Source organism: Oppia nitens, unplaced genomic scaffold, assembly GCF_028296485.1.
Source record: "Oppia nitens isolate AA-2021 unplaced genomic scaffold, nextdenovo-longstitch-racon4-pilon3 scaffold7_pilon_pilon_pilon, whole genome shotgun sequence".
In the NCBI taxonomy this organism is placed as follows: Eukaryota; Metazoa; Arthropoda; class Arachnida; order Sarcoptiformes; family Oppiidae; genus Oppia; species Oppia nitens.
The window spans coordinates 1,137,101-1,163,751 of NW_026533251.1; the positions used below are offsets into that span (position 1 = coordinate 1,137,101).

At 28.5% G+C, this 26,651-nt stretch overlaps 6 protein-coding genes across 9 annotated transcripts; 3 read left to right on the forward strand and 3 right to left on the reverse strand.

Annotated features, from left to right (window-relative positions):
- Window positions 1-780: 780 nt before the first annotated feature.
- LOC128963800 (exostosin-3-like) lies at window positions 781-4,572 on the forward strand. Its single transcript, XM_054310331.1, has 9 exons — window positions 781-1,402; window positions 1,464-1,751; window positions 1,811-2,194; window positions 2,270-2,761; window positions 2,846-3,549; window positions 3,604-3,827; window positions 3,914-4,058; window positions 4,147-4,298; window positions 4,386-4,572. The coding sequence occupies exons 1-9, from the start codon at window positions 1,114-1,116 to the stop codon at window positions 4,570-4,572; spliced, it is 2,865 nt and encodes a 954-aa protein (XP_054166306.1). The 5' UTR covers window positions 781-1,113.
- Window positions 4,573-5,631: 1,059 nt separating this feature from the next.
- On the reverse strand, window positions 5,632-6,682 carry LOC128963254 (uncharacterized). The gene is made up of 4 exons (XM_054309754.1): window positions 6,492-6,682; window positions 6,112-6,414; window positions 5,906-6,034; window positions 5,632-5,836 (listed from the first exon to the last, which is right to left on the reverse strand). Exons 1-4 carry the CDS (start codon window positions 6,565-6,567, stop codon window positions 5,655-5,657), a joined length of 690 nt encoding a protein of 229 aa, XP_054165729.1. The 5' UTR covers window positions 6,568-6,682; the 3' UTR covers window positions 5,632-5,654.
- An 886-nt stretch (window positions 6,683-7,568) lies between these two features.
- LOC128963809 (cullin-2-like) lies at window positions 7,569-10,989 on the forward strand. 2 transcript variants are annotated; one of them, XM_054310340.1, is made up of 9 exons: window positions 7,569-8,141; window positions 8,215-8,355; window positions 8,432-8,642; window positions 8,719-9,160; window positions 9,228-9,522; window positions 9,596-9,826; window positions 9,908-10,257; window positions 10,343-10,603; window positions 10,671-10,989. In XM_054310340.1, the coding sequence occupies exons 1-9, from the start codon at window positions 7,991-7,993 to the stop codon at window positions 10,923-10,925; spliced, it is 2,337 nt and encodes a 778-aa protein (XP_054166315.1). In that variant the 5' UTR covers window positions 7,569-7,990; the 3' UTR covers window positions 10,926-10,989. The 2 variants fall into 2 exon arrangements, with proteins under 2 accessions (XP_054166315.1, XP_054166314.1); XM_054310339.1 differs by having other exon boundaries at window positions 7,570-8,141; window positions 10,343-10,609.
- A 550-nt stretch (window positions 10,990-11,539) lies between these two features.
- On the reverse strand, window positions 11,540-15,689 carry LOC128963062 (scoloptoxin SSD14-like). Of its 3 annotated transcripts, XM_054309522.1 has the most exons (9): window positions 15,636-15,689; window positions 13,740-13,982; window positions 13,554-13,678; window positions 12,877-13,473; window positions 12,511-12,800; window positions 12,345-12,436; window positions 12,052-12,227; window positions 11,660-11,991; window positions 11,540-11,568 (listed from the first exon to the last, which is right to left on the reverse strand). In XM_054309522.1, the coding sequence occupies exons 1-8, from the start codon at window positions 15,671-15,673 to the stop codon at window positions 11,666-11,668; spliced, it is 1,887 nt and encodes a 628-aa protein (XP_054165497.1). In that variant the 5' UTR covers window positions 15,674-15,689; the 3' UTR covers window positions 11,540-11,568; window positions 11,660-11,665. The 3 variants fall into 3 exon arrangements, with proteins under 3 accessions (XP_054165497.1, XP_054165496.1, XP_054165498.1); XM_054309521.1 differs by having other exon boundaries at window positions 11,544-11,991; XM_054309523.1 differs by lacking the exon at window positions 15,636-15,689 and adding an exon at window positions 14,746-14,776 and having other exon boundaries at window positions 11,544-11,991.
- A 2,454-nt stretch (window positions 15,690-18,143) lies between these two features.
- Window positions 18,144-19,088, forward strand: LOC128963338 (protein D2-like). The gene is made up of 3 exons (XM_054309841.1): window positions 18,144-18,212; window positions 18,323-18,435; window positions 18,525-19,088. Exons 2-3 carry the CDS (start codon window positions 18,325-18,327, stop codon window positions 19,086-19,088), a joined length of 675 nt encoding a protein of 224 aa, XP_054165816.1. The 5' UTR covers window positions 18,144-18,212; window positions 18,323-18,324.
- Window positions 19,089-21,297: 2,209 nt separating this feature from the next.
- Window positions 21,298-25,830, reverse strand: LOC128963339 (zinc finger matrin-type protein CG9776-like). The gene is made up of 8 exons (XM_054309842.1): window positions 25,520-25,830; window positions 24,901-25,452; window positions 24,637-24,832; window positions 23,979-24,564; window positions 23,688-23,915; window positions 23,225-23,627; window positions 22,987-23,105; window positions 21,298-22,725 (listed from the first exon to the last, which is right to left on the reverse strand). Exons 1-8 carry the CDS (start codon window positions 25,680-25,682, stop codon window positions 21,298-21,300), a joined length of 3,675 nt encoding a protein of 1,224 aa, XP_054165817.1. The 5' UTR covers window positions 25,683-25,830.
- Window positions 25,831-26,651: the final 821 nt, after the last annotated feature.

Below are 26,651 nucleotides of genomic sequence, written 5' to 3' on the forward strand. Positions count from 1 at the left end.
AAATTTAAAACCCAATGACAATAATATATATATATATATATATATGAGTGAATTGGTTGAGCATTGAGTGTCACTAATGTCTACCATCTATGTATCGATTCCTAGCAATTCATTTCCATCCATCCATTGCACTCACACTTAAGGAACAGTATGTATGTATATATACAGAGAGAGAGAGAGAGAGAGTGTAGGTATATATCAAAAATGTATAGTAAAGTATATAATGCTCTCTGCACTGTCAATGCACTGATGCTAAATCACCATGGTTACTTGTAGAGGGGATAGAGAGCTTTTAGAGTCAAACTACTAGTGCCCGATATAGTCATTACAGTGTGCGCACACTGTGTATGTATATTAAGTTTGAATGAGACAATCGGGATAAAACATTTCTACTCTAGATTTGATATATTAATATTAAAAGGACAGGGATCAAAAAACAATTGAGTCGTATATTTTAATTATATATTTTTAGCTAAAAAATCAATATATTAAATACAGGTATTGTATATTTAATTTTTAACTGATATACTGTAGATTTTTTTAGTTAAACTGTCAAATATTCAATTAATTTTTTTAAAATTTAAATCAATTGAAAAATATTTGATGCAATTTTGATGGCTTTAATATACTGTACAGTATTTTTTTTAASTTAAAATATAGTTTTTTTCAATGCAATACAATAGTGTAATGCAGTACAACATTACTGGCAAAACATTTCAATCAAGTATTTGATCGTTATTTGTGTTTTGAATTAAATTCAGTCAACATTACAGTAGAGACTCATTGAATACAATAATCACTCAAATTGTTTGTGATTTTTTGAAATACAAACTAAATATTAATACCAAATGAAAATAAAATCAAAACAAACAATGTTTTCATAAAAACAAAAAATAATTTATTAATTGTGAAATCAATTGATGAGACAATTGTATGGACACATACACGACATGGAATGGACGCAGACCACTGACCACTGACCACTGACCACTGACCACTTTACCGATGATTATTTTAGTGGTTAAATAATTTTGATACGAAATGGTCATCGACGGCCAATTTTATTATTATCTAACGTTGAATTGTTTGGCCAACAATTAATCGGACGCCGCAATGGTTCCGTTGGCCAGAAATCGGGTTCGACTGACCCGATGTGTACATCCGATGGCCGCTATTATCATCTTTTTGTTACTATTTTTATGTCTTTTATCCCATTATTATATCAATTCGGTTCAATCGATGCAAGGATTGGATTCGTTAGTCAAACACTTAAACTCAATCAATGGTAACTCAAGAATTGATAGCAACAACAACTTTGATGATCTTCTAAATGGCCATAAAAATAGTGCCGAAGAAGACAACGACATTACATCAGAAGACAAAATCTTATTACATCTTAAAGGTAGCACTTTTAATGTCATTATTATTCACAACTTAAGACATTGTTTTTTATTAATTTTTAGCCACAGATATGGAGCACAGAGTCCGAGATCTGCTTAAAATTCGGGCTTCAGTTCGCAATGAGTTACGCGAACTGGAGTCCCGTCGGCGGACAGTAATGCAAGAGCTATCAGAGGCGCAAAACAAGTTAGAGGTCATGCAATCACAACTCATTAAGAAACAACAAGAGATGGATCGGATTAACCTATCGCTGAAACAGACAAAATATGCTCAGAAAGAGGTCCAGTTGAGGTCAAACTCACTATTAGTACCACCACTGCAACTGTTGCCGTCGGCTCCTCAAACTAATGGTATAACTATTTGAAATGATTTTCAAAACAAATTTTATATGATTTCATTTTCATTACAGATATCCAAATCAACAATGACTTAACCATTGGAAGGAATGGTCAGACAAATGGACGATCATATCATTGGTGTCGAATGCATAACTGTTTCGACTATTCCCGGTGTTCACTGTTTTCGCCATTTTTACTCTATTTCTATCATCCCGAAGATGTCGAAGATATCGATGATGTCAAGAATATAGACGCCAAAGACGAACACAAACTTGACGATGAATTTCATAAAATTCGGACACAAATTTTAGACATTTTTAATGGCAATATTCACGTGACCTTTGACCCAACTATAGCATGTGTTTATGTGGTAATTCTGTTCAAGAATAGTGACCACCAATTGTTAACAAAAGACTATTATAATCAATACTTACATTCACTACCTTATTGGGCCGGTAATGCAGACTTGACTTTATTTTTTACGGTATATACGATGATACTAATGATTTGATGGTTTGTCTCCGGAATAGGTGACGGTCGCAATCATATCATAATCAATACATTTACTGATTTGGATCTTCAATCTACTGATGGCATTGATTTGCAAAAAGCAAGTTTAGTGCAAACAAATTTTAATTTACACACTTTTCGACCTAATTTTGATATAATATTACCGCAAATAAATAAAAAGACGCCATTAAAGTATGAACGAACTGAAGACAACACTGTCTCTATGGTTCCCTCGCGACGCAAATATTTAGTTACATATTTAGGATCAATAGATAGCAATAATTATATACACAAACAAATTATGACAACATTATTAAAAGTGTCATCACATCTATCAACTAATAATGAATTTTTGTTAGACTTTGTTTGCGATGAAAAAACAAAACGTTTGTGTGATAATCAAACACTTGTGTTAAGACAATCAACATTTGCATTAATATTACCACCAATTGATAACCATATGATATTTACTACTAATATGTCAATAAGTTTGGTAAATATTTTGTCTTCAGGTATGTCGATGTGATATATACCGTAATTATGATCTATGATAACAATACAATAATTATAGATTTTAATTGTATTTTATAATTTAGGCTCAATTCCTGTTATTATTGGTGGCGATTATCTTAGATTACCATTTGATGAAGTAATAGATTGGCGTTTAGCTACCATTTCGATACCGATCGCCCGAATTACCGAATTACACTTTTTGTTGCGCACCTATAGTGACGCTGATATCATAGAAATGAGACGTTTTGGACAACTATTTCTCGATAGACATCTGATTTCTGTTAACGGAATCATTAGTACAATCTTATCACTTGTTAGACAATCACGACTTCAGATTCCTTCTCCCGTCGCTCGTGAGGAGCCCTCGCAAACACTTTTCAATGAGACAAATCCAATGAAGTTTTTTGATGCCACATCTGGTTTAGTCCTAATCGATACTAACCCAGAAATTGATGAAAATTTGGGACCTATTGAACCATCATTTCCATCACAAGTATATCAACGCAATTATTCATTGGTCATATCAAATGGATACCGAATTTGGAACGATCATCGTTTTGATCCATTCCTTACTTTCCCGGCCACACCGTTTGATCCGTTGCTTTCATCAGATGCCAAATATATTGGCAGCTCATATGGGTTTCGGCCAATCGGGGGCGGAACGGGAGGATCTGGTAAAGAGTTTAGCGAATCATTGGGTGGTAATGTGCCAAAAGAACAGTTCACTATTGTTATACTAACATACGAAAGAGAGGCCGTACTCATCGATTCCCTCCAAAGATTAAAAGTATAACATTTATATTTATTAATATGAATCTATAAATTGTTTGTCCTGTTTTAGGGTCTGCCATATCTAAATAAAGTTCTAGTCATATGGAACTCTCCTCGTGCGCCATCCATTGACCTCCGGTGGCCAGAGTTGGGCGCACCCATACGTGTTATCCGAGCCAAACGCAATTCACTCAACAATCGTTTCTTGCCTTACGCTGACATCGAGACAGAGGCAGTCCTATCGATGGACGACGACGCACACCTCAGACACGACGAAATTATATTTGGATTTAGGTTTGTTTATTCACTTTTCAGATCAATATATTTAGCTGTTTTGTTTATTAACTAATTTATTAATTTAATGTTAATATATTATTAAGGGTTTGGCGCGAAGCTCGCGATCGAATTGTAGGCTTTCCGGGCCGTTATCACGCTTGGGATGATATGCACACTAATTTTCTTTATAATTCCAACTACTCGTGCGAGTTATCCATGGTTTTAACCGGCGCTGCCTTTTTTCATAAAGTAATTATTTTGGTTTAATTGATATTATAATTTTTACATTTATTTTGATTGCAATCCATATACAGTACATATTGTTTTTTATCCATAGTATTACAGCTATTTATACACTTATTCGATGCCAAAAGCAATTCGTGATAAAGTCGATGAATATATGAATTGCGAGGACATTGCTATGAATTATCTGGTCTCACATATCACAAGACAACCGCCTATTAAAGTGACCTCTCGCTGGACATTCAGGTAAAGTACCGTACTTTGAATAATTACCTATAATTGGATATTTATATAATTTTAATACTAAATTGGTCATCTAATTGGTTATGTTAGGTGTCCCGGTTGTCCAGTAAGTTTATCGGAGGATGACTCGCATTTCAATGAACGTCATAAATGTATCAACTATTTCATACAGATCTACGGTTATATGCCTTTACTTAATACTCAATTTAGAGCCGATTCCGTACTGTTTAAAACACGTATTCCTCACGATAAACAAAAATGTTTTAAATTTATTTAACAAATTATCATAAATATTTATCAAAATATTTAAAAAGTTATATTTTTATTTATAATATATTTTAAGACATTATTTTAATTTAAAAAATACGTTTAATTTAATATTGATTATGTATTATATGATTTATGTTCATAATAATTGCCAAATGAATTTTTATACTTATTTTTTAAAATAATCTAATCAATTAATGTTTGGTTGTACTACTATAACATAGATATTAATATATATTTTGTTTTTTAATTGTAATTTTTAATCAATATATATATATATATATATAAATTTTAAATATGTATTAATAACCATTGATATCCATATATAGTCAATTCATAAACACAATCAATGAGTTTTTGAAAAAGCTCTTTAACTAATAATCATTACAATCAAACATAATATGTATAAAATAGTTAGTATTTAGATTTATTGTTATGAATTGTTATCTTTAAAAAATAGTATTATTGTAATCATATGTAATTTTATTGAAAAAATTGTTAATAAAAATTATGCAATTATTACGTGTGAGATATGAGTTTGAATATTTTTGTTATTTACAAACAACTTACGTAATAATTTTTTTGCGATTAAAATTTTAAATATAAATAACTTTTGTGACGTTCAAAATTACCGGTAACTGTAATGAGATTCAAAATACGGATAATTTTTAATCAAATAATTTTTAAAAATACTTTTAACAATTCTAATACTTCTTTTTGATTCATAAATTTATAATTTTATATACATATAATTTTACTGTAAGGCAATTTAGCAAAACATTGTTTCGTAATATTACACTGATTATTTGTAGTAAAAAACAAGTATTTACTGCATTAAAAAATTATAGACAAAAATACATAATTTTTATTAGTAATTTTCAAAAATTTAAATAGTTTTACCAGATCAGTTAAATAAAATGTATGAACTAATTATATTATTTTATGAGAGATTAATATGTATTAGACTATATATACAGTATATATATATATTTATGTACCGGTACCAATATTTAAATATACAACTTTTATGAATAAACAAAATCATAAAATCAATTGTAATTAAATGTAATGTTGATTAAAATAATTGAATACTTATTTTCTTCCTTTTGTTTGACGTCTCAAACCATATCTGGTTTTTGTATTGGATTTTTCACGTCTGTTATCAACTTTTTTATTGTTGTTTTGGGTTTTATTTTTAGTTTTATTACTGGATTTGTCGCTCTTTTTATTGCTTTCGACTTTAGTTTCATTAATGGTCTCATCATTTGAATCATCTAAATATGAAACAAAAAATGCCTTTAAATGATATTACAGTTTAATGCCAACTAAAAAAATATCTTTACCTAATACGGGTGTTATAGTAGTGGTTGGCATCGGTTGGTGGTCGTTGTCGGTCAAGTGCTCGTCAAACACTTGCTTATCAATTGTGATGTAATTACAGTTACGACACAAATATGTGGTCAACGGTTTGGCTACAAAATCATCAAAAATTCAGTGAAAATCATCAATTAATGGATAATTCAGTTATGAATTATGATATTTGATTTACCATATGATTTAATGGTGATGTCGGGGACATAAAGTAAAGGTTTTACACTTTGTCGGCCACTCTTGCGGTGCCGGCGATAGATTGTTGTTGGCATTGATGCCAACTTGTCATCAATTGTGCCACTCTTTGCACGTTTGGGACGACTTTTAGTGCCCAAAGTGACGGTCATAGGTTTGGCCTCTTTTGGTTTGGGTTTGTATGGCCTAATACGTCCTTTTAGGTGATCGTTGACCTCCAGATGTTTATCGTAAATGCTTTGATCGACAGTCCGATAATCACATGAACCACAATAGTAGCCGTCGACTATTAACCCGATATTACAATTAACCCGAAAAATATTAGATAAACATTTCATTGGCCGTCATATATATATTATATACCTTTGCAACGGCCGTCGTATTCTTCGTCATCTGAATCTAAACTGTCTTCGGCTAACACACTCTCAATGTCTGACATGACTGACACACAAATACACAACTGTTTCGTAAATTACAGACAATTTAATTAACAAATATTTGACATACAATTCATTCAAACAAACAGTACATATGTGTCACTAATTTTTGTTTTTATTTATTTATTATTATTACTTATATACGCAATGTTTACTGTTATTACACACAGAGAGACATCTATTGTATAATTTTTTGGATAACATTATGAAACTAATGGGTAAGTGTTATGTAATATATTTATTATTTGATAAAAATCAATAAATTGCTGTCAAATACTATTATATTATAACATAAAGATATCAAATTTATGTTTTAAAAAATATTATTTTCATATTTATGACATTAAATTATATTTAAAAATCATTTTTCATAATTTTTTAACTTAAAAGATAAAGTATCTATACTGTACTCTAAGTTTTTTTATATTTGTTTTAATTTTAAATTAATAACTAGAGTTTATTAAACTTTTATTGAACTACTTTACTATAATTATTGATAAATAGATAATTTGTTAATTAAAAATTATTGAATAAAATTTGATTATTTTTTCTAAGATATTTAAACATGTAAATTAATTTTATTATGTATATAATATAAAAATTAATCAATAAATTTGACATAATAACTAATGATAGTAAATAATAATAATTTATCTCAAATCTAATAATTTAGTTGTTATATTATAGTAGTAGTTATTTGATAACATATTATCTTATAAATAAATAATTATCAAAATAAACTGAAAACTATATTTTAAACATTGTTTTCAAATATGCTCTCCGTTTGTCCTAATTTTCTGTTTATATATAATAATCATTCAAAATGTCTCTTAATTTATTTATTTAATTAATTTAATTTTTTTAAACTTTTTCCCAATTATTGTGTTAAACGTATAACTTATCGTCACATTTAGCATAACGTGTTGTTGTCTGTGTATGTGTTGTGTGTTATTAATAATATGTATTATAATGTATTGCATTAGTGATTGCATTGCAAAAGGGATTCTCTTAAAAATTTATTAGAAATTTCATAGAAAGACATAATCATTGAATAATACATTACATTAAATGGCATTTCGTTTGCAATGTTTTTATGTTTTTCTATTCAATTCAATCACTCAATCAAAGTGTTATAATAACTGATTGACTATCGATTACCACAACAAGTCTTCAATGATTTGACAATTAAATCCATAGCTTAGACACAAACACACACTAAATGACATACCATTGTATGATCATTTGGATCAGTTAACAATTGTTATTCATATTAAAGGCAATATCACATCACGAGTCTTATAGACCATCGATTAGTATTTTTTTAATCGTAATCTTAACCACAACAACAACAACAACAACAAAATCATTGTCAACAACAGAGAATCTGATTGTAATCACATTTTTTGGTGATATTGTCGACCGACGATGTCGTTGAAGCCAAAGCACGTGGAGTTTGAGTCGACTTGGAGTCAGATCAGGTCAACCGTCGAAAAGGTGATTGTCTTAAAGCACGTCCAGAGAAGTGAATGGAACGACAGGTTTCCCGACTTGTATCAGCTTTGCGTCGCTTTTCCCGGTATTTGTGACCATTTGGCGATAAGACGAGAGAATCACTGATTAACCTGACTGTCTGTCTGTCTGTATTACAGAACCGTTGGGCGATCGGGTCTACAACGAGACCAAAGCGTTTCTCGACCAACACGTTAAACAACTTTACGATACTGTTGTGAAATCATCTCACGAAGAATTGCTGTCCGCATACCATCAACAATGGCTTATATATAGAGAGGGTGTGACTAATGATAATTTGATTGATTAACACAATTATTTAATTTCTTTAATTTATATCATATATCATATGAAAAGGTGTCACATACTTGAATATATTATACATGTATCTAAACACTCAGCACATTAAGAAACATAAGTACACTGARGCCGACCTAAGCTACGGATGTGTCGACGCCAGCGAACAGATGCTCGAAATCGGCGAACTCGGTCTACATCTGTGGAGAGTTAATATGATTGAACCGCTCAAAGAAAGTCTTGTTCAACTGCTTCTGGAGGCCATTGAAAAGTAAATATTATTTTGTTTTGTTTAAAATAATTGTTGGAACAGTTGGAAAATGACAATTTGCTTATATTGATTACAGTGACCGCATGGGTATCCCTCAAAACAAAAGTGTAGTTCAAGGTGTCATACTATCACTGGTTCACGTGGAAGAGTACAAAAAGAAAGGATCACTTGATTTATACCAGAATTTATTTGAGAGTCGGTTCCTGAGGTCGACCGGCGAGTATTATCGGCGCGAAGCCGAAGAGTTGCTCCAATCGTGTTATTGTTCAACTTATATGGAGAAAGTGTTGGCCAAATTAGATGCCGAGAATCTCCGATCGCGTAGTTTTTTGCATTCATCATCTTATCCTCGCGTGACCGCTGAATGCGAGTCACGTATGGTTGGCGATCATTTAAGTTTCTTGCAGTCCGAGTGTCGGTCAATGGTTCAGAATGAGGCCCGAAGAGACTTACAGAATATGTATAGATTACTTAAACCCATCGATTCTGGACTCCAGGCACTCATCAGTGAAATTCAGGTAAATTATTATTTAATATTTTGTATGCATTTAAAAAATACATGTATTTAATTTCATATGACTTTAGGAACACATCACTAATAAAGGATTGGAATCTATTTCAAGTATCAACTCTCTGAGCTCTGATAAGACGCCACGAGATGATAATATTCCGCAATTATTTGTCGAGAATTTACTACAGGTTCATAAACAACATTTAAATTTAATTAAAGAAGTGTTTAATGGGGATCAATCGTTTATTGGTGCACTGGACAAGGCTTGTGCTGCCGTTATTAATCATCGGTTAAACCTAAAGCTTCCGTGTCGTTCACCCGAACTGTTAGCTCGTTATTGTGACGGTCTATTGAAAAAGTCTGTTAAAGGTAAGACTTACCTATTGTTACTGTGTTTCTAATAATTTTTAATTTTTCATAATTTTTAATTTGCATATTTCAGGCAACACTGAATCGGAAATTGATGACAAACTAAGCGCCTGTATAACAATATTCAAATATATCGATGACAAGGATGTATTTCAAAAGTTTTACTCAAAAATGTTGGCCAAACGGCTAATACACTCGCAATCGGTTTCGATGGACGCCGAAGAGTCGATGATTAATAAACTGAAACAGGCGTGTGGTTATGAATTTACTTCAAAATTGCACCGTATGTTTACAGATATTAAAGGTATGTCTAATTTAACTTACGATATAATAATTTTGTTGTATTAATGGTTTAATGGTTATAATTGTTTATACAAACCCACAGTTAGCGATGATTTAAATAACAATTTTAATGATTACGTTCGCAATAACCGAATCGAGTTGGGTATCAATTTTAACATATATGTTCTTCAGGCGGGCGCCTGGCCTCTCAATCAGTCAGCACTGTCCCCATTCGCTATACCGCAAGCACTGGAAAAAAGTGTGTCCTCTTTTGAGAAGTTCTATGCGTCCAAATTTAATGGTCGTAAGTTGACATGGTTGCACCATCTGTGCCAATGCGAGATCAAGTTCGGGTTCACTAAACGCGCCTATTCGGTAGTGATGGGCACCTATCATATGGCCGTATTATTGCTTTTTGAGTCAACCGATCAATTGACTTATCACGAGTTGCAGGTATTGTATTCAATAAATATGTTATTTTTCGATGAAATTACATTATATCTAAAACTTTTATATTCAAACTGTGATTTTATTTTAGGAAAACACGAAACTCACAGACGAACAATTGCAACGGCATTTGCAGTCATTGATTGACCATAAGATACTGTTAGTCGACGGCAATACCAGTAGTAAATCAAATGAATCTACAGATGAGGAGCTGAGTAATACAGCGACGTCGAGCACATTCCCCACTCAATCACAACAGTCACCCGAAACTGTCTACACATTGAACTTAAATTATAGCAATAAACGGATGAAGTTTAAGATAACAGCCGTTCAACAAAAAGAAGTGCAACAAGTAATGGTTAGATTGTTATATTGTGTTTTGTAATTGAATTTATTGATTTGTTTTCATTTTTTGATAGCAACAAGAGGTGGAACAGACTCACGCATCAGTAGATGAAGACAGAAAGCTCTATCTTCAGGCAGCGATCGTACGGATAATGAAAGATCGGAAAGTGTTGAAACACAATCAACTCATTGAACAAGTGATCAATCAGTCGAAGAATAGGTTTACGCCAAGTGTTCAGATGATCAAGAAGTGCATCGAAGCGCTGATGGAGAAGCAGTATTTGGAAAGGAATACCAGCAATACTGACGAGTATTCATATATAGCTTGAAAAATATGCCGACCATTGCTGACCTTTTTAATTATCGTTTTAGTCTTGCAATTGTCAACAAATAGTCTCTTTTTATTTTCAATTAAATTATTTAATATATTTGATTTATAATATATCCATTTTGAAATATTATTATTTTGTGATTTAAAAAAAATTAATGATAAATATAGCTAATATTTTAGGAATTTATTATACTTCATTTTAATGCATGAATTGATTTTATTGATAAATATTATTTATATATACAGATTAAAAATTTTATCTAGATTATTATCATATAATATCATATATAGTAATAGTTTTTTTTTTATAAAATATATTGTATTATTACTCTGACAAATACGGTAATAGTTTTCAATGATTAAACAAAAAACAATTTTGTGTTTTTGATGCTTTCATCCAAAAATGTGTTACTTAAAAAAAAGTTTATACTATATATTGTACTGTATATCAAAGCAAGTAATTGTATATATTATTTATATATAAAAAACAGTTTTTGTATGAAACAAGACATTTGTTATTAAAATTTAATTAAAACTAACAAAAATTATTGAACTAAAATTTTAAGCAATTTTAAAATAATGAAAATCAAAGTTATTATTACTTTTCAATTGACCAGTCGATGATAATTTCATAAAAATGACTTAAAACAAAATGTTAACATAAATATTGTAATGATATTTGCAAATAAATAACAATTAGTTTAAAAATTAATGGTTAAAATTCATAATAACCTATTGTTACACTCCATCAACAGTTCCGCCTTTCCTATAGTCAGAATTGGCATATAGTTTGCCATTATTTTTGGCGATGGCCATAATAATGGCACCCCTATCATTATCACCTAACCGTTCCACTGTATGACCCTTTTTCTTTAACCCACACAATATTTCCTTTGGGAAACACTTTTCATAAATTACTTTATCGGGAAACAACTGATGATGAACTCTCTGGCCATCGATGGCCAACTGTATGTCTTCACCGAAGAATAAGTTTCTTATAGCAACCGATGCCACTGTTGTCGTTATCTTTGGTCCTCCACTTCCTCCAATCACAAGACGTAAACCTATTGATAAATATTTTGATGATTAAAAATTTTTTGATTTAATAAATGAATTAGTATTACCAGTTTGATCAGTAAAAACCGACGGACACATTGAGGACAGGGGTCGTCGACCAGGTTTTACTTTATTAGATTTTGACGGAGGAATACCAAAATCATTGGTATCGCCGGTATTAAAGTCGTCCATTTCATTGTTTAACAGAATACCCGTTCGCGGAGACATCACTTTTGAACCAAAACTTTAGATTTTTTAGACAAAATATAATAATTATATAATTATTATATTATAGTTTTAAATATAAATTATAATAGTTTTTTGTCGTAATTTTAAAATAATAAAATTTCAAATGTCTTACTATGAGTTAATAGTAGCAGTAACTGCTACGGCGTTTCCCTGGGAATCGACTACCGAGACGTGAGCTGTTCCGTGATCGTCATCAATGTTAGCCTATAAATAATTAAGACAGGTAATATTAAATAGTAATAATAGTAATATTTTTTTCAAACACTAGAAAAACATACCAAATCTTTATCGTAATGACCAGATTTGCTCGCATAAGTTATTTCATCATTAATTAATTTATTGATATTTTTGGCGAATGCATCGCTTCTCAACATTTTTATCACTTTTGTCACATTTGGATCCAAAGGATTGTCTTCCAGATGTGTTCTCTGAGCGAACGCATACTTATAGGTCTCAACTAATCGGTGGTAGAAAAGCGTTGAATTGTCCGTAGAGTTGGCAGCCGTGGGATAAAAGCCATTATATCTTTGCATTACATTTATCATGAATGACAGTAAATCCCCACTTCCTGGATATTTAGTAAAAATAGCAAAATTTTTAATCAATAAAATTGTTTTTTTAATTAGTCTTAAGAAACAACAGACCAGGCAATGGAAATGAATGAAGAGTTATGTTATTTAAATCAAATTTAGTGATCACTGAATTATTGTTAACAGATTTATAGTTTTTAAAGTCATCGACAGTTATAATTGGTTCGTTGTTATCCCAATCTTTCGCAGCATTTTTAATATCTTCGATAATAATTTTGGACAAAATGTGGTAATAATAATGTATTGGATCTTCTTGTTTAGAGATATTCTTCAATGTTTGTCCCAAAATCGGTTGTTTCATCACTTGTCCTTCTTTATACAAGTCGTTGGTTACGGGGTTAATATAGATGTCCCGCAAGGACTTGTGTTTCTCTATAAAACTCCTTTTTTGTTGGAGAGCTGTCTCCAAGTGTTCGCTTACATTGAATCCATTTTCGCACAAATCGATAGCTTTTTCAAACAACTGTTCCCATTTGACATTTTTGCTGCCATATTTCTCAAACATAGTCCAATATCCATACAATTCTCCGGGAACTGCTATGGCTTTTGGACCGTCTACCGAATGTTTGTGATTGTCATCAAACATGTTTTCAGTGGCGGCCGCCGGCGCCACTTCTCGGGCATCGATAGTATACGTTTTGTCTTCAGTGGCTAAAGTAAATGAAATTAATCAATACATATATATATACAAATTTGAAAGTATTATATATCTGATATTTAATGTTAAATACCATTATAGATAAGAATCAGAGCTCCTCCGCCTAATCCCAACGACTCGGGTATCGTTACTCCCATACATAACAGCACTGATATTATTGAATCCACAGCATTGCCATTGTATTCATCAATGATTTTTCTAAACAATTCATAACTTGTGTATGTATTGGTCACCAGCTATTAGTTGTTATAACACATACCTACCAATGCTGGCACAGGGCTCCGAGTCTGTACTAATTGCAAACTTGTTATATATACCTAACTTTGTTTTGGAACAGTAGTTTCCAAGTGAACTCTGGTGTTGACAGTAGGGACAGTCGGTCTCAACGCTTATATTATCGCAAATATCTTTACGAACTCCATAGTAGACGCCGACGCCAATGGCCACAGCAATGACCACAATAACGACAACAGTAATCAAAATGACTTTTAATAACTTTTTGCTAACGGAATCATTAGAGGAATAATTTGATAAATCTTTAAAAATATTATCATCTAATAGATGGGCACTGCTATCGGTATCATCGCGTATATTACCCGACATTTTTTTCGTAAAATTTCAACAAATTAACAATTATTTACAAACTATTTGCACTAATTATAAATATAATATATAATTTCCAAAATATTAAAAATAATTACTGTATTTATGTCTTATCATGCTTATTTGTCAATAGTTTCAATATATATATATATATATAATGCTTAATAAGTATACAATGTCAATAGCATATTATTAGCTAGCATAATTAGTAAAATAAAATATATTTTATCTTACATAATAATTAATAGGACTATGTTTGGGTTTAAAAACACACACAATATTGATTAAAAATTGTCCATGATAATTATACCATATAAGATATTACAGTATATAATATTTGTTGCATTTTGTTTATTTCAATTTCATTTATATTACAGGAATATAAATAAGTAAAATATTTGACAAATAAAGCGCTTCATTCAAATACACTAATAATTTCATAGTATTATACTGTAAATACAGTATTTATATGGATTTTACCTGAATATAGTGTACAGGTATGCAATTTATTTATATCGGTATATTTACAATATAATTATGTATAGCTTACTATATACTATAAATTATAACCATCATATAATTAACAATAATATACAATATTAATATTTTAAGTGAAAATTTAAAAAATAATTTGATACCATAATTAATTATACATAACTTACCGTATTTTCATTTTATTAACTAATTATAAAGTTATCCTTTTTAAATACAAAATTTATATTTTTAAGTGAACTTTTAAAAATAAATTATAACATTTTAAACTTGAAAATCTAATTTCTTAAAATTATTGATAACTTAATAAAAATTTATTTCAATTTTATAAACATTGTTATCAGAAAAGTGTTTTTAGTCAAAAATTAAAATATGGCATAACATCAATCAAATAATATTATTGATAGTCATGAAATAAGTAAAAATAAATATTGTAAAATATTTTAATACTTAAATACTAAGCACAAACAAAATAATAATAATAATTTACAAATGGGTCACATTTTCTAAACAGATAAATCATTTTTTTAAAGTAATTTAATATTTTAGACGACTTCTGGAAATTTAAAACATCTAAACACTAGTGATGTCTAAAAATAGTCTTCAATATTGAGGAGTGGTTATTGAATTAGTGATAAATTCTTGGAAAATTTACTGAAATATTGTTTTAATTAACAAAAATAAATTAACACTTTAGCAAAACTTAATATCCATACTTGACTATTAGGGTTTCAATTATGTTTTTTATTTAAATTTCAAAGTCATTTGAGTTGTTTCAATTTATTAACAATTCATACAAATAGTATTAACATTATATAAATAATTGTTAATTATTGTTTTAAAAAATAAAATTGTAGAATGATTTATTTGTGATAGATATTTTAGCTACAATATACTAAAATTTAAATAACAATATAAATTAAATACAATTAAGTTGGTATATACTAAATAACAAAAAATATTCAAATAAAATTCAAAATGATATTTAACTTTCAAGAAAATGAGAGCTAAGTCATTATACTATATTATAGTTATTTATAAGTAAATATGAAAAACTTACTTTTTATTTTTATAATCCAGTTTCTCGTTTTTACCCATTTATGATATTTTAGATTTTATCTTAACATTTAATCCAATTTCGTATAAATAATTTAATTAATTTGAAAACATTAAATATAATAAAAATTTAACGTTAATAATTTTACAAACTTTACCAATAATATGACAATTATATTAAAATTAAGTTAGTTGATGCTACTGTTTATTATGTTAATTGTATTAATAATATAATGTGCAAATAAAGTGATGCTATATTACACTTAATATTAAATATGAAGAACAATAAAAAATTATTTGTAATAAAATATCATAACATTTTAACATTCAATTAATTTTTATAACATAAAAGAAGTTTTAAATAGAATGTATAAAAAAATTTGATGCATTTTATCGATAACAATAAAAATATAATAATAACATAAATGTAGATTTTTTTTCACAAACAATTTTTACTTTATATTTATAATAAATAAATAATAATTTTTTAACTGATTAAATAAATGAAAGAAAATATAACATATAGAAATTTATTAAATTAAATATTATTGATTCATAAGATATTATTACAAAATTTGTAATACAAATACATTTTAAAAACAAATATTACAATTGTTAACTAAAAATGATAAGTAATAAAATGTTATATTATTTAATACAATCATTTGAAAGTATAGTAAATTAATGATATTTGTTATTACAATAAATAACAATATGAACACTACTTGTAGTGTAATAATTATTTTTTAATTATTTTATGCCAGAATATAAAATAATAAAAAATGTTTATTTGATAATTATTTGTACTAATTTTGTACTTTTATGGATTACATTACAAAATATTTTATATCTAATTAATAATTTAGTAAAATAATACTTAATTGACCTAAACAAATTTAATTTTTAAATTGCCGATAAATTGGGATACTTATTGAATATACATAAATAAAATTAAACGACATCATTACATTACATTTTGGTTTAATTATGTAGAAATAATTTTTGTTATACAGTAATAATTCATTGCATTCATAGCACAAAAATATATTATAATAAAAACAATAGTATTATATTTAATTATGTATTACTACAGTATATTTAGAATATACTAAACATTGTTAATATGTTTTATACGTAGAGTACAATTCAAGTACAGAAATTAATTTTAAAAATATTGAGACAAATTTACTATAACTTAATATTAAACCGTATATTACATAAGCTAACAGTACAACATTTATGCATATCATAATTACATATCATAATAATATTATGAATAATTAAATATTTATAACAATTTGTCATTGAATACAACTTAGATAATCTAATCATTGCTAACTTTTACTTAACTAAATGGCAAACTGTATATATAATAATACATTGTTTGTGATTCATATGAAACAAATTATCGTCCAGTGATCTCATGATTACCAATTCATACAAACCATTCAACAAGAAGTTTACAATATTATCATCAATTTTCTGACTTTAAATCTTTAAAAAGTTTTAATTAACTGAAATACATGAGATTTTTTTCACAACACTGTATTTACGAGATTTGAATAAACAAATTAAATAAATTATTTTTAATTTTTAAAAGCATTATTACAGTACTATAAAGCACACTTGTGTCTGTCTATCTATTTATAAATAATATGTGAAAGATATTAAATCTGTAAAAATAATTTGTTTTTTTTTTGGAGATAAATAACTAATACAAAAGTTCTAAAATGTAAATTCCTGTTAATAATATTTTTTGGCAAAATTTATTATCATATATTGTAAATATTATAATATCTATAAAGTTCAAACATATGTTAGTAAAAAAATTATTAGATAATAATAATAAAAATAAAGCTACTTTTAGCATTTATTGATTAAAACTGATTTATATTTTATTTTAAATTATTATTTATTAAAATGATTTTAGTAATTGATATTTAAACGTTCAAAACACTATAGAATTTAAATTAGAAAAATAAATATATCTTTAACTTAATATTAATAATGTTTTTAAGTATTGATTAAACTTTTAAAAATTACTAAAATATTACATTAAAAGTTATCGTAGAAAATAATAATTACCAATTATTGGTAAAAAAAAGTCTATTAGCTCTATAATATCATTTTATTCATCATCATATAAACATTTTGTTATTTAGCTTAAATTGTTTTTTTAAATTATAAATTAACTAATATGTATTAAATTAATAGTCGTCATTGTAGTAAGAAATTTATTATTAAAGTACTTATAAAAATAATGATAAAATGATATTAATATCATTTTGTAAATTAATAAATTTTAAATAACATTAATATAATTCAATCATTGTTTTGATAAGTATTTTAAAGACAAATTTTTGATGGCATTAATTAGTAATTACAAAATATGTACCAGTATAAAAATTTTAGAATTAACCATGATCAATAATTAATAAATAACCTATTAATATGTACAGTACTAATATGCAAATATAATATTAGTACAAATATTGGTATAGAAATTACAAACCATTTTACATCGCATGTCATGAAGTCTGACACTTTAGAAGTGATTTATTTCAAAATTTGGATCAAAAAAGTATATAAACAATAAAAACCAATTTAAATGTTATATTATAAAAGTTTAATAAGATTTTTAATAATTAATATCATTTAATATTAATTTATAAAATTATTTGATATCAATAGATATGATTTCGCCGATAGTGCATAATATCACTACTGTATGTGCGCTCACAGCGTTTTTATCATCAGATATAGTTCCCGATGCGCTTAACACTTGTCCAAAATCAGCGGCTAAGGTATGTTTTGGTGATTATGACTATTAAATTTTCATAACAAATAAAATCAATATCTATAAATATTGATAAATTTACAATCAATTTTTTAGGTCATATTCCCAACTGGTGTTTCAGCACAGTTGGGTAATATAGTGATTCCACACCGAGTTCGCGAACAGCCTACCATTACCTGGAATGCCTCGGATGACAGTCTCTACACATTGGGAATGATGGATATGGATGTCTACAGTCGAAAGTTTCATATATTCCGTCAGGAATTGCATTGGATTGTTATGAATATTCCCGGAACTAATGTGTCGGCCGGCGATCTCGTCCGCGAATTTCTACCGTCACTACCGATCTTTGGTGGCGGTTATCATCGATATCTGTTTGTAATCTACAAACAGGCCGGTCGTGTTAAAGCACCTGAACTGGACTCTTGTATAATCAGTAGTTTTGCTTTTGATTGGTCAGAGTTTGTGTCAAAGTACCAATTGGGTGATCCCATTGCCGCTAACTTTTACTACGCTAAGTGGGAACAGGTATACAATGACAGTTGGATATTGGCTCACTTGAAGCATTTGATCGACCAGTGCGCTGATCAACGCAAACCTATACAAACCGCTCAACAAGAGATACGCAATATTATCAAGAATTTAATGACTTCTTATTAATGATTTGTTTTTGACAATTATTGTTAATAATACTTGATTTGAATTTTATTAAATTATTAAATAAAATACAGTATTTAAAATTTATTTAAACAGTTATACAATATATCAACTTTCAATTCATAGTCAATAAAGCTCAGACATACCAATTAATCAATAAATTCAATATATTATCAACAATTTGTTGATTTTAACTGTAAGATTAAAATTTGTTAAAGTAATTAACATAAATCTAAAATTAAACAATCAATTAACGCGCTGACAACAAACGTGTGCCATCGGCACAAATCGATGTTTTCCTTTGGTGACAAAACAGTGCCATTGGCACAGAGCCAATTGACCAATCAAAATGAATCGAACAAAAAATTAAATATTATTGAATTTTAATTTTATCTTTAAGTTATTAAGAATTAAATTTATGTATGTCTTATAATAAGTGATGCTCACATATAGTGGTTTTTATCATCTAATGGTAAAAATAGTTGAAGATAGTGATAATTAGATCCAATTATCATCTAATGGTAAAAATGGCTGAAGATTGTGATAATTAGATCCAATTATCATCTAATGGTAAAAATGGCTGAAGATTGTGATAATTAGATCCAATTATCATCTAATGGTAAAAATGGCTGAAGATTGTGATAATTAGATCCAATTATCATCTAATGGTAAAAATGGCTGAAGATTGTGATAATTAGATCCAATTATCATCTAATGGTAAAAATGGCTGAAGATTGTGATAATTAGATCCAATTATCATCTAATGGTAAAAATGGCTGAAGATTGTGATAATTAGATCCAATTATCATCTAATGGTAAAAATGGCTGAAGATTGTGATAATTAGATCCAATTATCATCTAATGGTAAAAATGGCTGAAGATTGTGATAATTAGATCCAATTATCATCTAATGGTAAAAATGGCTGAAGATTGTGATAATTAGATCCAATTATCATCTAATGGTAAAAATGGCTGAAGATTGTGATAATTAGATCCAATTATCATCTAATGGTAAAAATGGCTGAAGATAGTGATAATTAGATCCAATTATCATCTAATGGTAAAAATGGCTGAAGATTGTGATAATTAGATCCAATTATCATCTAATGGTAAAAATGGCTGAAGATTGTGATAATTAGATCCAATTATCATCTAATGGTAAAAATGGCTGAAGACTGTGATAATTAGATCCAATTATCATCTAATGGTAAAAATGACTGAAGATTGTGATAATTAGATCCAATTATCATCTAATGGTAAAAATGGCTGAAGATTGTGATAATTAGATCCAATTATCATCTAATGGTAAAAATAACTGAAGATTGTGATAATTAGATCCAATTATCATCTAATGGTAAAAATGACTGAAAAATAAATGAAATATTTGACATATTCCTCAACTTCTTCAGTAAATATTACCATTATATGATAATATGACCTATTCCTCAACTTCTTCAGTAAATAAAGCTGATTACCATTATATGATAATATGACCTATTCCTCAACTTCTTCAGTAAATATTACCATTATATGATAATATGACCTATTCCTCAACTTCTTCAGTAAATATTACCATTATATGATAATATGACCTATTTCTCAACTTCTTCAGTAAATATTACCATTATACGATATAATCATACATTTATAGGTTTAGCTAGTATATGTTAATATATTTGTAATTATTCTAAAACCGTTGAAAACTTAATAATAGATTAAATTCTGATTGGTCTAAAATTAATTTAATAACACGCGCCATAACAATCTGGTCACTTAAGGTAAAAATAGCTAAATTTGAATGACTTCAGAGCGTTAAACATACAAATAAAACTATTGAATTATTAAATTTTAATATTAAATATTGATTCAAAAAAAACAATTGTCAATAATAAAATAAATTCAATATACCGTAACTAAATTGTAATTGAAACAAATTTATTGTTTATGTTATCATAAAAGATATACAATTTAAGATTAATGTTTTAATTTAAAATCTAAATTATAAATTAATCATTATAAACTATTATATAAGAGTACATTACTGTAATACTGTACTGTATTAATTAAACCACAGTATGAATTACATGATTTAAATTAAGAAAATTTATTTTATTTAAATTAATAATATATAAAATGCAAAAACAATAAAATATAAAATAAATCATTGAGAATAAGTAAATGAAATCAAAATAAGTAATAGTTATCTTCAAAGTTAGTCATCATTGGTCTCGTCGATCACATCAAAGCCATCCAACTCGTCGTCGACGTCATTATCAGCGAYACAGTCGACCGATTCATCAATTGAGTTATGTTTAGCCAACCGTTGTTCAAATCCCGCGATGTCGTCGTCAATCTCAAGCAATAATGTCTGTGAACCACATTTTGTTTTCAAACTACTGCTACCTATTTCTGTCTTATTTGACTCATTGTTTTTAACATCTTCAGCTGAGATGACTTTATCCACAATTATATCGTCGTCATCATCGATATAAGGCATAGCCATATCTTCACAATTTATTGTATCAATTGTTGATTTTACGGCTTTACAATCAGATTCCACATTATAAACAGTTTTAATATCTTCTTTTGATTCAACAATAGTCTGATCACCAGAATTAGTGGTAACAGTAATTTCATCATTAGTTTTATATTCATTGATAGCATTTAATTGTAATAATTCTTGATTAACAAAACCACTCGAAAGTTCATCGTTTGTCTTACTTTGAGGACTAACTTTATCACTGTCTTGATTGTCATGTATTTTATAAACAATATCTTTGATTTGTGTCTTATCAACAATTTGTTCATTAATTTTATTATTATTATCCTTTTTGATATCGTTTTCATTCAATATAATTGAATTATCATTAAATCCATCTATAGTTGATTTTTTTGTATCTTTTAGTAGTTCATCGCCAGAATTTTTACCATCACTTTTAATATCAAGCAATTTATTTTCATCAATATCTTTGTTATTATCATTTTCATCATTCGAGTCCATATTAAGAAGTTTATTTTCATCGATATCTTCATCTATTCCCTCTCTTGAATCACAATTAACTTCATCGACAACAAACATATCTTCAAGTTCTTCGGGTGTCTTATCCTTTGTTATCGTATGACTTTCTGTCATAACTTTTGTTTCATCCTTTGATTCCTTAGACATCTCAGTGCTTGGTTTGACCACATTATCAACATTTGAATTTGATTTATCTTCTTTAGTAACCTTTTTAACACTATTATCACCTTTTTCTGGTGTCTTAGACTTACTTGAAGTCGGACTCTTAGCTTTAGCTTTATTATTGGATTCACTTTTATTTGAATTTAGATTAAGACGTATTTTAGGAGAAGCTGTACTTTTATCATTGGTTTTATCAACTAATTTATYACTATCTTTATGATCGTCTAACTCATTGACGACCTTCTTGGCCACATTCATGGCCTTAATCCTATCTTTCACTTCCTTATCCTTACGTTTGACCTCTTCCTCCAATCGTTTACGTTCTTTAGCCTTTTCATCCTTTTCTTTAGTCAACTTTTCCCTTTCAGTCTCCCGTTCCTTACGTTTAAGGTCAGTAAAAGCCCGGTCCCTTTCGGACCTCCATTTATGTTCAAAGTCATTGTGCTCTAATGTATATCGCTATGTTTGTAGTTATATAACAATTTATTAATTAAAATTAATCAATTAATTGATTTAAAATATTTTTTAATCTAATTGTCTAATTGCAGACACCAACTGATTAAATGTCTAAAATTGTAAATTTGCTAAAATAAACTTTATATGGAATTTAAAAGTTAAATTTATAACCGAAATRAGTCTTTTAATTATTATTTCATTAATTTGTATACAAACTTTTTTGGAAAGATAAAGTAATTTAAACAAATAATATATCGACATTACTGTATAATTCCTATTGTGTTTAGCCGTTAGGAAATGGTTGTTTGCCTCATACGTGTCCTTAAGGAAAGTCGTACATAAATCACAGTAAAATCCTTGTGTCGGATAAATGAATTGAATGCCTGTAAACACAATCAAATTAAATTGTTTTTTTTGTTGAGAATTTGACATTAAATAGTAAAATTTCTAGAAAGTTTGTACAAAATTTGTTGTTTATCTAAAATTAGATAATATGACAAACCTTTAGATGCAATAACCAATTTGTCTTTTCTTGTTTGAAAACATTTGTTATGACTATTCATTTCCTGTTCTTTGATATACTCTTTTGTTATCCATGGCGTGCGTTCCGATACTTTCTGTTTGTTTAAATGTTCTTTGGTGTGGATGTGTTGAAAGTAGTGTTTAATGTTACTCATAAACTGATCGCAACATTTACACCAATGAGGACCCGAATCAAAGTACTGAAAGCGACAATTTTTCTCTTCGTCTTCTGTGTCGTCAATAGTAATCACGACCTCTTTGTCCATATCTTTAGGCAACTCTTTATCCACTTTTTTCGATTTTTCATTAATCGGTGCCTTAGGTTTAAGTTCTGTTTTTGATATATCACCGGTTACTTTAAGATTTTCAGTAAACTCTTTAGCCTAAAAAACAATATAAACTTAAATCATTACACAAATGGTTGTCCCAAATGATATCCAAACCTTAGTCTTTGATTTCTGGATATCATTGACGAGATTGAAGTTTTTGGTTAGTTTTGAATGAGTCGAATCCATGACAATTCTTAACTCTTTTAATGCTTTGTCTATTTGTTTGTAAGCGTAACTATCTTTAGAACCGTTATCTTTAGAAATCACCAAATTTTGTTCCTCAAGTTTCCTATCGTATTGTCGCTTTAAAGAAGTCAATTCTTCACGAAGTTTACTTCTCTCCTAATTTGAAAAATAAAAACAAATAAACCAAAAAAGACTTTGAAATTACGGATCAAAACATACAGCCATTAACAGATCGGTTGGATTAATCAATTTATCATCTTTTAGAAGATTATTATTATCCTTCTTGTTTGATGACTGACTACTTGATGATCTATCAATTGGAACACTTTTGATATTAGCTGATGGTTTATGTGGTTGAACAATGCCATCATATAACATGGCATTCAATGGTAGCATCATTCGCGGCATAATTCCTCCCATAATAGTGGGTCTTATCATATGATATGGCATATCATATCCAAATGGTACCATTGGTTGCATTGGATTCAAACTGGCGTTAAGAGTATTTTTTGATCGGTTTGGTGTCAAACTACGCCTTCTTTCAAGCGACCGATTAACGCAAAGTCGACGTTCTCTATCAGATGTACTACGACTTCTCGAACGACGAGATCGATCACGACTTCTACTTGAACTACGCCGTCGTCTCTTATATTGTGGTGATATTGATCTTCGTCGCGGACTTTTTGATCGCTTTCTGTCACGACTCGGATGTCTCCGTCTAGGACTTAATGATGGACTTCTTTTCCTTAAACGTTTAGGACTTATTTCAGGAGACCATTCATTGTTTTTCCCATATGAAGAACGTCTGATTTACAAAAGATATATCAATATAATTCTTTTAAAAATATTTYAAATTTATATTTAAAATAAATATTACATATTTGATGGACTCTTTTCTCGTCTTCTTCCTGTATCCTTAAGAATTCCCATCTCAATGGCCGCCATTTGTTGAATACGAAGTCTTTCCAATTCGAGTGGATCTTCTTGAGGACTAGGATTCATATGTTGTCTGTATTGTCTTCTATACAGCTCATGCTCTTCATCCCATTCTCTGGTTCGCTCCTCTTCTTCAACTATGAAAATAATTATTATTAATATTTAATAATAATATAATTTATGTATTATTTTATTGTTTTGTTACATCTCTGACTTTGCTGCCATTCGTTGTCATCATCGGTGAGATCAATAAATTGGCGATTTTTGTCTCTATTTTCTAACTCTTTCTTCAGACGCATAGAAATTGGTGATAAACAACGTTCGGGTGATAACCGGTCTCTTCTATCCTCTCGGAGTACAATACCTGGAGGTAGACTTGTATTCGACGGTTTCATTGAAACAATACCCGGCGGTAGAGTCGCTCCTTTTGATCGGGAAGTAGATGTTGAGCCATAAATGTAAATATCTTCGTCACTATATTGAGATTTGGTGCCACTATATGGTGATCGACTGTTTGACGATAATTTAAGTGTCATATCATCCAAAAGTTGCGATTTATTTTGCGCCGCCGATGAATTGTTGGTCATTTGATTTATAAAACTCCGATCGGGTCGAGAATAAAGTGATTTATTGCCGTAATCGATGACTCGGCGTTCCGGTATCTGTCCACTCGGTAAAGATTGTGTCGACACTCCCGTTATTACTGCAGTGTCTGTGCGATGGTCACTGAAAGACACATTTTGCTCAAATGAATTGACTGAAATGAAAATTATAATTAAGAAAACAATAAAAATAATATTAAATAAATTGATTGTATGACTGACTCGATTGTATCGCATTTTGATTGGCATTATTGCCATAAATTGTCCGCAAAGAGTTGGCTGCCATTAACAGCTGATTTGTGTCCACCGATGAAATGATTGATGCATTTAATGGCTGCGGATGTCTGCCTCCGACGTTGAGGTTATAGTTGTTGTTTGGATACATGACTGGGATGTCTATGTCTTAGAGTTTGGTTACCAATTCTTGAGACTCTTTGGTCCCGATTTGTCGTTACATTTGTGTCTTTCTCTATACAACTCATGAGTTGTTTATTCAAAATATATAAACAATTATTTACAACAAATTTATTGTCAAAATCATTGACTCAATACTGTTGTTGTTTATAAACAGTGAACGCATGCGCTGTTATAGTGTCATGTATTTTGAATGTATTGATTGGCGCCAAAAATGGTTACCAATTATTATAGGGCCTATAATATAGGCTATTATATAATTTATAGCCATAACTATTAATAGAGTTATATTACATATAATAATCTCAAATAACATTTATTTTTAACACATAATCATAATTTTGCCAAATATTTCTCTATACAGTAGTATAGGTATATAATTACAATAACTGTAAAATATAGTCAAATTATCTAAATATAAATATTTAATAAAAAATAGCATCTAAAATAAGCATGAAAATTAAACAATTAGATGATCAATTATATATTAAATTTTTCTATAATACAAAATATATAAATAGTAAAAATACTATTAAGTATAAAATAGTTGATAATAATTTATTATTAATAATTTTTATATAATTATTATTACTAAATAGTAATTACATACTGTAGATTATTTATTAAATTGTCTATAATATATAAAAATATTATATAAAAATAATATATAAAATTGCTAAACAAAAATAATATAACCCATAATAATAATTAAAAAAAGTTTATCATGTTTTACTACATTGTACAGTAAAATACTGTATTGTAATTAATCAGTACTTGTAATATAGTTTATGTACTAAGTATTAAGTAATAATTGATTATAAGTTTATTATCTATAAATATATTATTTTTAAAATAAAATTATAATTTATTTTCTAATCATTTATAATAGATAATAACTAATTATTTATATATTTTATCACTCATAGAAATAATTACAGTA

What these genes read in the sequence shown, in the direction of transcription:
- LOC128963800 (XM_054310331.1), top strand. Translation starts at nt 1,114, where the DNA reads ATGGTTCCGTTGGCCAGAAATCGGGTTCGACTGACCCGATGTGTACAT. An exon ending in AATCTTATTACATCTTAAAG is followed by an intron (nt 1,403 to 1,463) that starts GTAGCACTTTTA and finishes ATTAATTTTTAG; the next exon opens with CCACAGATATGGAGCACAGA. An exon ending in ACCTCTCGCTGGACATTCAG is followed by an intron (nt 4,299 to 4,385) that starts GTAAAGTACCGT and finishes TGGTTATGTTAG; the next exon opens with GTGTCCCGGTTGTCCAGTAA.
- LOC128963254 (XM_054309754.1), bottom strand. Translation starts at nt 6,567, where the DNA reads ATGTCAGACATTGAGAGTGTGTTAGCCGAAGACAGTTTAGATTCAGAT. An exon ending in ATACGACGGCCGTTGCAAAG is followed by an intron (nt 6,415 to 6,491) that starts GTATATAATATA and finishes TCGGGTTAATAG; the next exon opens with TCGACGGCTACTATTGTGGT. An exon ending in CATCACCATTAAATCATATG is followed by an intron (nt 6,035 to 6,111) that starts GTAAATCAAATA and finishes ATGATTTTGTAG; the next exon opens with CCAAACCGTTGACCACATAT.
- LOC128963062 (XM_054309522.1), bottom strand. Translation starts at nt 15,673, where the DNA reads ATGGGTAAAAACGAGAAACTGGATTATAAAAATAAAAA. An exon ending in CTGGATTATAAAAATAAAAA is followed by an intron (nt 13,983 to 15,635) that starts GTAAGTTTTTCA and finishes TGATTCCGTTAG; the next exon opens with CAAAAAGTTATTAAAAGTCA. An exon ending in CCCTGTGCCAGCATTGGTAG is followed by an intron (nt 13,679 to 13,739) that starts GTATGTGTTATA and finishes TGAATTGTTTAG; the next exon opens with AAAAATCATTGATGAATACA.
- LOC128963338 (XM_054309841.1), top strand. Translation starts at nt 18,325, where the DNA reads ATGATTTCGCCGATAGTGCATAATATCACTACTGTATGTGCGCTCACA. An exon ending in GTCCAAAATCAGCGGCTAAG is followed by an intron (nt 18,436 to 18,524) that starts GTATGTTTTGGT and finishes TCAATTTTTTAG; the next exon opens with GTCATATTCCCAACTGGTGT.